At 43.9% G+C, this 11,199-nt stretch overlaps 1 protein-coding gene across 3 annotated transcripts in view; it reads right to left on the reverse strand.

Annotated features, from left to right (window-relative positions):
• The window catches only part of DCLK1 (doublecortin like kinase 1), a 354,866-nt gene extending 344,010 nt beyond the window's left edge, over positions 1-10,856 (reverse strand). For all 3 annotated transcript variants that reach the window (XM_034936574.4, XM_034936575.4, XM_034936576.3), the window contains exons 1-2: positions 10,460-10,856; positions 5,103-5,497 (exon numbers count right to left, since the gene is read on the reverse strand). In XM_034936574.4, the coding sequence (XP_034792465.1) occupies positions 5,103-5,478 (376 nt within the window). In that variant the 5' untranslated portion in view covers positions 5,479-5,497; positions 10,460-10,856. The remainder of the gene's footprint in view (positions 1-5,102; positions 5,498-10,459) is intronic.
• Between the last annotated feature and the right edge of the window lie 343 nt (positions 10,857-11,199).

Consider the following 11,199-nt stretch of genomic DNA (forward strand, 5'->3'; position numbering starts at 1 on the left):
TAATATATTTAAAAGAAAAAAAATTCTACAAGTTAATAAAAAAAACCCTAACCTGATAGGAAAATGATCATAAATGATGGAGAGGCAACGCACAGAAAATGAAATACAAATGCCCTTTAAACACATGAAAAGATGAAAATTAAAACTATGAGAAGACATACAGTTTTCTTTTCTTAATGGGTTAGTTAATGGGAAACATCTGATTTCAAAACATCTTGTTGAGGATAGAGAAACGGCCACTTTCATACATAAGTGGTTGGAGTGTAAACTGAATCCACTTTTATGAAGGGGAATTTTGCAAATAGTGCTTAAAACTTTAATGCTTGTACCTCTCTACCCAACAATATTACTTCTAGGAATTTATCCTAAAGATATTCTCCTACATGAGTGGAAAACATCTATCCAAGGATAGTCATCACACAACTGTCTGTAATAACAAATAATTGAACACAACCTAAAAGCATATTGATAAAAGACTGGTTAAATAAATGATGGTACCTTCGTATAAAGGAGTACTATGAAGTCAGTAAAAGAACACAGTAGTTTTGGATGTACCGATATGGAAAGGTCTTCAGGATATATTGTTAAGTACACAAAGCAAGGTGCAGAACTGTGGGCATAAAAAGTTACCTTCTGGGCAAATTACAGTACTGCCCCACTTTATCCATGGTTTCAGTTACCTGCAGTCAACTGAGGTCCAAAAATATTACATGAAAAAATCCAGAAAGAGACAATTCAGGAGTTTTAAACTGCATGCAGTTCTGAGTAGTGTGATGAACTCTCACGCCATCTTGCTTCTTCCATCTCTACCACAAGAAGGGCAAGTACAGTACAAAAGGATGTTTTGAGAGAGACGCCACATTCACATAACTTTTATTATAGTATATTGTTATAATTGTTCCATTTTATTTGTTATTGTTGTTAATTTCTTGCCATGCCTAATTTATAAACTTTATCATATACCTTGCGTCATATACATACCTTTATCATAGGTATGTATTCACAGGAAAAAAAGCACAGTATATACAGGGTTCAGTACTATTTGCAGTTTCAGGCAACCACTGGGTGTCATAGAACGTATTTCCTTCCAGGATAAGGGGGCATTGCTGTATATGTGTCCTTCACATGCACTGGTATCTCTGAGAGGACACTCAAGAAACTAGTAGGCTGGGCACAGTGCCTCACGCCTGAAATCCCAGCATTTTGGGAGGCTGAGGTGGGTGGATGGCTTGAGCCCAGGAGTTTGAGACCAGCCTGGGAAACATGGCAAAACCCTGTTTTTTGTTTTTTGTTTTGTTTTTAAAGAAAGAAAAAAGAAAAGAAAAAGAAACTAGTAAAGTAGTCCCCTCTGAGGAATTTTAGGAAGAGCAAATTTTATAGCTATTCAAAAAGTAATTTTAAAAAATTCAATATAGCAAGGAGAGGCATACAGAAAGCCAGTGAAATAGGGAAATAAAGTAGAGGATGCTCTATTAGGGAATAGGAAAAGATGGGTAACCCAGAGGCTGTGGTAGGAAAGAGATTCCCTAACTGTGGGGTGAAGCATGGGTTTAATCCTGAGAGGGGGATTATGATAGAAACTTGGAAAAAGCCCTTATGCAAACTGCAGCTCCAGAGTCAGGCAATGTCCATACAGGGTTAGTGAAAAGCCAAGGCATGCATGAGAACCGAAGAAGAAGAGGGACTCATCTCTAATAGTGCAGATCTGATGAACAAATTCACTTACTTGTATCCAGAAGATTACATATCTACAGAGTTTTTATCTTAATGTTTAAAGAAAATGTTCTGGCCCTCTCACATGTACATTTTCATAAGATGTTAAAAGAAGGACAAATCAGTCAATCCATCAATGCTCCAGGTTTACATTACATCTTTCTCCTAAGAGTTCAAAGGCTTTAAATGTGACACCTTTATTTATCATCACAACATTTACATACCTACAGTAGAATATAGATGGTGCAAAACTGGGGGAAATGAGGCCAAGTCTCAAGATGAATCACTTGCGGAAATAGGCCTGCAATTCAACTTTCCTTATTAAGCATCATGATTTTTTTAAAAAAACATATTAAGGCCATTTTGAAAGCAAACAAGAGTGTCACCTTTGGAATGCTCTTAAGTGTATGTGTGTGAATATGTGTGTATATACATACATATGTGCATAGGTGACACACATACAATCATAGACACACACATTCACACTGACTATATACTTTTGGCTCAGCTAAATACATACAGCTAGCTCTACCAACATGCTTAAACCACACTTAGGCATAATAATCCATAGATAAAAACAAAACAGTGACAGTGACCACAAGACTGTCATAGATAAAGAAATTCACAAATATTGTAATTCAGAACTTTTAGTCTGAGAGCGAGTGAGAAAGAGCAAGAAAATAACTATAAGTCCAATACACTTGTCACTGCACCCACTAAAAGGATTTAATTTAAAACTCAAACATCATCATATTGGAAGGGGAAATGAAAAGCTAATAACATGCATTGACGTTTACATAAAATTAGTATGTAAAGTCAGAGATATGAGCCTAATGATGAATATGAAGCAACGGTTTGCATTTTAACAGACTAAGCAAAAAATGTAATTGACAAAGAGGCGAATCTAAATGAATTTCCAGCTATTTAAACACTAAGTGCAGCTGCATGCTAATTGTCAGTGTTATGAATTAGAAAAAAATCTGTTTAAATGAAAATTCAAAAAATAAATGCAGCCAACATGGTGAACTCACACACTGTACCAAAGTTACCATTCATTCAATCAGATAATGTTTTTTTCCCAAAAAAGTCATTTTTAAACATCAGAATATTCAGTCGGCAGTTACTTCACATTGATTGAGGGGAAAAACTCAATATAGTAGTTGAATTCATAGCACGCAGCATCTTAGAGGTAGTTATGAGCTCAAGCTTTGGCACTAGCCTTCCTGGGTTCAAATCCTAACTCTACCATTTCTTTCTTTGTGAGTTTGAGCAGATCATTTAACCACACTGTACCTTCCTTTTCTCACCTTAGTGTAAGGATAACAGTTCCTACCTCCTAGGATCATTGTGAGAATTAAATGTATTCATATATGCAGGGATTTGGCCAGTGCCTGGCACATGCTCAATAACTGAGAGCTATCATTATTACCTTCAGTCAAGACATCAGTCCCTCAGAGAAAGCATTATTTTGCAGTAAAAGACAAAGAAGATGGTGACAAGCATGCCATAATTTTGCTGGTCCCTAGATGTGAAGGGAGTACTGTCATCTACCACCTCCCAGACCCTCTCCTTGGTGGATGGGAGTCATTGGAGTATCTTCGGCCACTTCTAAGTAAAGATCATTTCTGGGTGGGAAACTGATTGAAGTACCCCAACCCCCATAGATGCTACACAAGTGACTCTGGAACAGAGTGAGGTGTCAACCCATGGCTGTCTTAGGATGTGCTTTGAGATCTTGCCATATTTTTCCCTACAGTACTACCGGCCCTCAGAGGGACGGCTTGTTGACTGGTCATGCACCTGACTTTGCGTATAACTTTTATCCAGATCCCCTAGACTATACCACCAAATGTTTCATTTAACCTTGGACTTCCAAAGGTCATGCAAAGGACAGGGCACAGAAATTAAAGCTGAAACAGTAAAATTTCATGTTAATTCTTCTCCTTTAATTTACTGGAAGTTCCACCCTCTGAATAGAAGGAAAAAGGCCAAGTCCACAGGCATGTTGGCAGCATGTCAAGTCACCGAAAAGGGATGTGAATTCCCACAAAATAAACACAGGCTCCTCTGCACGCTCTCAAGGCCAGTCACACTGTGATCAGGCTGGCATTTCTGCCAAGGGATGAAGGGAAGCAAAAAGGGAGAAGTCCCCAGCCTTGAATCACATACATACACTGGTTACAAAGCAGGACAAGAGGGCTCTGTCAGTGTGCGGTCAGGGGAGAGCAGCCCCCAACTCCAACGGGGCTGCAACGGGTGCTTCCTGCTACCTGCACAAGAGAGGGAGGGATTATATGGCATCCCTCCTGGACCCAGTTGAGTTACACAGCCTGAGCAAATAGTTCTGGAGTAAAAATGAACTCAAGGTGAAATCAAGCTCTTCCAACACTCCGCCCGACCTCCCTTTCCCAGATTCTTTTGTGCCATCTACTTCTTCATCATCAGGGCCTTGAGATCTCAATTTCAGAAAAATCAACCCTCCAAAAAGGATCTGCTAGCTTTTTTTGCACCTTGGTATACATTTAATCCCAGTCTTTTTTCTCCAACTCATTTTAATTGGCGATGATTTCTAAGGCAATGACAGGCTTTATGCCCTGTTCAAACAGGGTCAGTCCTGAGGCAAGTGTAGCCCAGAGTCGGTGACCTTCTCTGCTTGCATAAGATACCAGGCTGCATCCGTGGATGCAAACAGTCCTATTTCCACATTAAATGTCTAAAACAGATAACGACTATTAACCTAAATTGGACTTAAAAAATTAAACTGAACAGATTAGTCCCTGCATATCCTCAAAAATCAGAGAAAGACAATAATCCTTTAAACTCAAAAGGAAGCATCACAGTGGAACGAGCTGTCAGAAAACCTGTTTTGGTCCAGGGTCATCACTATCTTACCACGTAACCACCGACATGTCATTTGAATTTTCTGGTCCTTAGACTCCAAAGATAAAATTAATGGGTTTGATAGCTATCTAAGGTTCCTTTCAACTCTAAAATTTCATGATCCATTTGTCATTTTCAATTCAAGTACTTTCGGATATCGTGATAGCAAAAGTTTAATTTGTATTTAGAAACGAATATAAACTATGAGATTGAAGAGATAAAATGGACTTTTAAAATTAATGCAGCATGGGTATGAGAAAGAAAATAGAGAATGCTGTAGAATTAGGGACTTTTTCCCTTGGCACATTATTATAAACTACCTGACAATACCATTAATTTTTTTTCCTTTTTACACTACACAATAGCACATTCATATGTGTGAAACTATAAGGATCACAGCCATAAGGCTGAATGTCAACTGTCAGAGGGCAAATGTGAATCGGCTACAACACTGGAAATCTGAGCCTGAAACCTGTAGGGTCACGTGGGGGTTATCTCACAGCGCTCACCTTCCACCAGTTGGTCCAGGCTGGAAATCTTCTTGAGCCCATCAATGGTGTAGATTGTTCTCACTCCCTGGGGCAAATTCACGTTATCCGACAGAGTTCGGGTCAAATCAGCCAGCAGGGCCTCAAAAGATCGGAACCGGTCTGGGGAGATGGCATACACAATCCCTTTGAAGTATCGATCTCCGTTTCGATAGAAACGAACTTTCTTGGCCTTCTTCTCGGAGCTGAGCGTCTGCAGCGTGCGGGTGCGGTAGAAGCTGCAGTGGGCGCTGTGCGTCGGGCTCGGCAGGCCGTTCACCCGCGACCCTCGGCTGTATCTCTGCGCCTTATCCCGCTCGTCGAAGTGCTCCAGCTCCATGTCTCTGCCGAAGGACATGATGGACTTCAAGTAGGACCTACGAGCCCCAGAAACAAAAGCAGACACACATATTGATGTAGGTTATATATATATTTTTTTGTTTGTTTGTTTTTGTTTTTGTTTTATGGTAGGGACAGGGTCCTGCTCTGTCACCGGGCTGCAGTGAGATGGCACTCACTGAAGTACTCACTGAAGCCTCACACTCCTGGGCTCAAATGATCCTCCTGCATCAATCTCCCAGAGTATCCGGGACTACTACAGGTTACAGGTGCCTGCACCACGCCTGGTTAATTTCCTTCATTTTTTGTTTGTTTGCTTGTTTTTAGTAGTAGTGATGAGGGTCTTGTTTTATTGTCCTGGCTGGTCTTGAATCCCTGGCCGCAAGTGATCCTCCCCCGCCCCCCAACCCCTTTGGCCTCCCAAAGTTTGGGGATGATGTTATTTTGAGATCATGATTTCAAAGGGTCTGCTTCAGAACAGCTGGGTGGAAATATTGCTTTAACTGATGACACATTTAATATGAGTTATCAAGTGGGACAGAAAGAGAAAGGGTTGTGAATTCCCACAAAATAAACACAGGCTCCTCTGCACGCTGGCAGCAGAAGAGGCCGATCCCAGTGGAAACAGCTTATTAATCAGCCACAAATTTGTTAGAAGCAGCTCCTAGGTTGCCCATGGTTCATCAGGCTTCAAACAGATATTATTCCCAACAGACACAACAACTTTCCAAAGTATTGTCCTTCCTTACAAAAGAAGAAACTGAGGCACAGAAAAATTTCCCCTAAATTGCTCCAAGTAATACAGTTGAGAAATGCTTGCACCAGCAACTCTGTTCCAGGTTTCCCTGACTCCAAAGCCTACCACTCCTTGCAGGGCAGAGGGCTAATCCTGGTAGCAGGAAGAAAATAAGCTCTCATATCATCATACAGTGAAAGATAAGTAGCTATGGTGGGCTGGGACAGAAAGAGAGGGCAGGCAGCATAACAGTCAGATTGTAAAAGTTTTACATAATGTTTGTGTGCCCCATGGCCAGATGGAGAGCAAATTAAATCAATCTGTAGGTTGGACCAACTTAAAGAAGATTTTCCAACATATTCACACATTCAATATTTTTAAAAGCAAATTCACTATACTTCATTTACTTATATTTAGTACTTCAGAAAAGTTGAGTTTAAAAAAAGAAGAAAAAGGAAGAGAAGGAGGAGAAGGAAGAGGAACAACAAGAAAGGAAAAAATGTTTGGAAGTACATTTCTTGGTTCTTCCTTTCATTAAGGCTATCTTTGTGACTGAAGAAATTGAGGCTTAAAGATGTCGATTTACACTTGACCCCATGCTAGCTGTGTAAGCTTGAAAAATCTACTTGCTCAGCATCTTTAAGCCTTGATTTCCTCAACCACAAAATGGGAATGAGAACAGTACCTACCTCATAGTCAGTATTAACTATTAAATAAATTCATGCACATGAAGTTCTTATCATAGTGTCTGACATGTGATAAGTACTAATTTTTTTATTAATAAAATCTGTTTTTGTGTTCCTGGCCCTGACACATAAAGAGCTAGCAGGAATAGAATCTTTCCTTTCTGGCAAGAGAGGCCCCTGCTTTCTTCCTCATCTCCATCTCATGACCTTTTGAAAGGTACATCTGTACCCCCTGGTCCCCACAGCAAGCTGACTAGAGGACAAGTTCATCCTTGCTGAGGGGTTGGTTGATAAAGGTTTGTGGAGCCTTGCAGGGGAATCTGTGGTTTAACAAGACAATCTAGAAAGTGGAAAGACCAAAGCATTCAAAGGAAAGACATTTTAATGACAAAATTTCAGGCATGTTGAAATAGAATATCAGGAAAATGGAAAATTTGGAGCAAGAACCTTACAAGCACTCCCCAAGTCCCACCATATAGATGGACATCACCTTTCTGAAGGTCAGTGAACACTCACCAATGCACCACTGTCTCCCCAACCTTTCTTTGACCCTCAGTAAACTGACCTCTGATCCATTCAGAGTGGCTAAAATTTCACACCTGAAAGCATGGCTAGAGATTTGGTACTCCAGAAATGAAGTGAAAGAAAGCAATATTTATTGAAGGTCTAGGAGGTACCTGACACTATTACTCATCAACCAGTTGTATAATATGCTAAAAATTATCTTCTAAACCTCATATTAATCCAACAAGGTAGGTAATATTATTAATACTCAGGTGAATATGGAATTTATCCAGGGTCCCAAAATTATAACTGAGGGGTTGAGATTTGAACCCAGATTTACTGTAACTCCAAAGCTGGTGTTTTCCATCCCTTGCTCCTTTGAAACTGGTTCCTCTTCAGCATGAGAAGAAGGATTTTGTAAGCCCTCACTCCTAACTAGCTCAGTGACCTTGGACAGGCCACATAACTGATCCAGACTTCGTCTGCACACAGAGGAAGCAGTGGTCAGCAGGCCTCTGATGTTCGTGATTCTATCTACCTGCTTATGGGTCTATTGCTGACCCCACTGAAGGTCTGGGGAGGGAGAAATGAAGTGTGATTTAAACCTGGAGTGTTAATGAGTTCAGTGTACTTTTTTCCCTCCAAATATGAAAACTATTTCTTGCCTCTTAATAACTCATAGTAGTAGAATTTGCATTTTTCAAAAACAGTTATACTATATATAGGCAGCTCTGAACTGGTTTCATTGATTTTGATGTTAGATAACTTTAAAACAATGATCACTTGATATCCAATCCTGTAGGCATTAGTTGTTAAACAGAACCAATTTTTGTCCATGATATTGGTAACTGCTCTTACTTTTTAATTTATATGGTTTTAAAGTGAGCTCTCTTGTCTTCTAAAAGGGAGTGTGTCTTGGGGGTGGAGTGGAAGACACTCCCAGTACTCACACCAACTCACTAAGCTCTTCAACATTTTGTAAATTATAAAGGCCAAACTCACTTTTGAAGTTTGCGTTTTATTCTTAAAGGCAGTGATCATTCTCCCAACACTAGGAGTTTGGGGATTTCCTTCCAAATTGATATAAACTAAAAGAAAACAAGCAGGGCCATAGGGAAGGATGGCACAGTTCTGTTACCAGAAAGAGTGCACATCGAATTCTCAGTGACTGACAATTGGCAAAGGCCAAATAATTTGGCAATAGTTTGAATCCCCTGGGGGAACAGGCTTTTAGGACTAAGAATTCCCACACCAGATGAAAAAAGAAGAAAAGAACAATTTAAAATAGAAAAAAGGTTTACTTTGTTTCATTTTATTTGCATATTTCCTCAAACTGGATCACAGGTTCATCCAGGGCAGGGCTACACCTTTTACTTCCCTTCCCTGAATCTGTCCAAAAGTGGGCAATGGTGTCGACAAAAGAAACCATACTCAGAGTGAAATCATTTTCAAGGCTACAGCTACCTCTAAATGAAGCACACTCCACACCCTAGTGTGCTGGTAATTATTCGTGGCAACAAAATAGGTGTTCTTTCCCTCACCTTGGCTTAGTCATACATTTGAACCATGCATGAGCTTCTGAAGATCCACTGGCCTTCCACAGGTTCACACTTTCTGCACAGGAAGCGTGCGAGAACACACAGCTCAATGTTCAGAGGCCGTAGGTGGCCAAGGGCCTGAGTGTACATGTGCAGTGGCACCAGGATGGTAACCACAGCACCTCAGCCACAGCGACCACAGACACTGGAGGTAAGAAGGGCCACTGGCTCTCATCAGAGTTTTTCCTATAAATCCTGCCATTTCAAGAAACCAACATCCCTGATTGTTCTCGGTGGGATTTCTCACCATTTTGAGGAATCTATGTTCATCCTTCTCTAGACGAGCACATGGTTCTTGTTTCAGAAATTTACACACATATATACCAAGAAAAAATGGCATAAATGCTACCACATCTAAATAGATGCTGGACCTGGAAGTCCCAAGGCATATTTTAACCGTGGGATTAGGATTCAGGTGGACTGGCATGAAATAAAACGCACACATACCTTCCAGGCCCGTGCACCACCACGGACGTAGACATCACAGGGTGTGTGCATATCTTTTATAATTTTCCTCTATATGACCTCTCTTAAAAATCCCTTCTGACCTGCATCCATGTGACATTTCATACTTTAAACGCTGTCCTACTTTCCTTTCCCACTGAAAGGCAATATATTTAGGAACAGTCATAAAATGTATTCACGGAACAGCCTGCAGTGTGGTCGCTGAACGTGTGTGCACCATGCCTGGACACACTCACAGGTGCAGCAGAGAGGGAGCCGGTTTGAATGAAACCTTTCATCTGCTCTCTCACCGACCAAGCATCTCCTTGCCAAATCCAGCAGCAATTCCGCGCAAACCTGGTTTTCAAAAGCAGCCTCTTTTGTGGGGCATTGCGGGGCTGTGCGTGCGCTCCCACTAGGAGGAAAAAATGCCATTTCCTCTCCGCAAGCTTTTAGCACTGCAGGTACTAATTTGAACATGAGGCAGCCTCGCTGTCCCTGAAGGAACTTGAGACCCTGCAAACGTACTTGCAACACCCACGCTGCAGCCACCACCACGCACGAATCGACCCCATCCACAAGCACATATCACTGGCCCGGGCACACGGAAAAACACACACACAATAAGAGGCCGGGCCCGGCCACTCCTTCCTTGGTTCCCGCTCCGCAGCCAGTTCTGACAATGACAAGCACCTCTCCCAGCTCCTCCGCCCTGGCTCTCCATCTCCACTAACAACGCGAAAAGCCTGTGAGGGCCCGCTCGCCTGACTCCAGGTTTAAAGCCCCATGGCACCAAACAAAAGAGGCAGGTGCCAGCAGCCCCGGGGCCGCCCGCACGCAACGCCCCCGGGTCGGGCCAGGCTGGCCAGGGCAGGGCGGCCGCCTTTCGAGGAACTGCGGGCGGGGCGGCGGGGCCAAGCTGAGCGCCCGCCCTGCCCTCGGCGCCCCGCGGCTGCGGGCGGAGCGGGCTCTGCGGAGTCCCCCGGCCGCCCTCCCCGTAGCTCCCGTCCCCAGGGAAGGCAAACCACGCACCGGTCCGCGGAGAGACGCCGCCGGGGGTCTTTGTGGCCGCGCTGGGGGCCGCCTCCTGGTGCTGTCCTCGCCGGGCTGGGCGCGGCCGGGGCTGCGGGGCTGCAGGGCTGGGGGGCGGCGGCGGGGCCGGGCTGGGCGGCAGCAGCTGCTGGAGCGCGGCGTCTCGGTTGCGGCCACTAGTGCAGGGATGTGCCTCGGCCCGTCCTCATTGAAATGCGGCGCTTCGCACAGCCTCACTCCAGCCTCTCTCTCCAGAGGAGGGCGGCGGCGGCGGCGGCGGCGGCGGCGGGCGCGCTCCCTGTTCTTGTCTCACTCGCTCACACGCCCTCCCGTCTCCCTCCTCCTCCTCCTCCTCCGCGTGCGCGCCCCGTCGCCCCCGCCCTTCTTGGCAGGGCGCACCCACCACGGCTGCGCCCCAGGTCCTCCTCCCTCCCAGCGCCCTCTTCCCACCGCAGCAACCTCGGTGCATCTGGCTTGACTACACCCCTAAACCTCCCTAGTCCCCACAAGTAGTCTTTGGGAGATGGGGGCAGATCAGATGGTGGAAGAGAACGTGGACAGGGCTGAGTCTGAGCCAGGAAGTGTGCAAGGCACAGAGGTGATATGGCCGAGAGATGAGGCCCCCACCGTCGGGGGAGGGAAGGAGGTACCCACACTCATACCTTTTGATGTGACCTCACCGTCTGACACCTTTCCCAGGGTATGGAAGCAGTGGATCACCTTCTCAACCTTTTTGCCCG

This window comes from Pan paniscus, chromosome 14 (assembly GCF_029289425.2).
Source record: "Pan paniscus chromosome 14, NHGRI_mPanPan1-v2.0_pri, whole genome shotgun sequence".
In the NCBI taxonomy this organism is placed as follows: domain Eukaryota; kingdom Metazoa; phylum Chordata; class Mammalia; order Primates; family Hominidae; genus Pan; species Pan paniscus.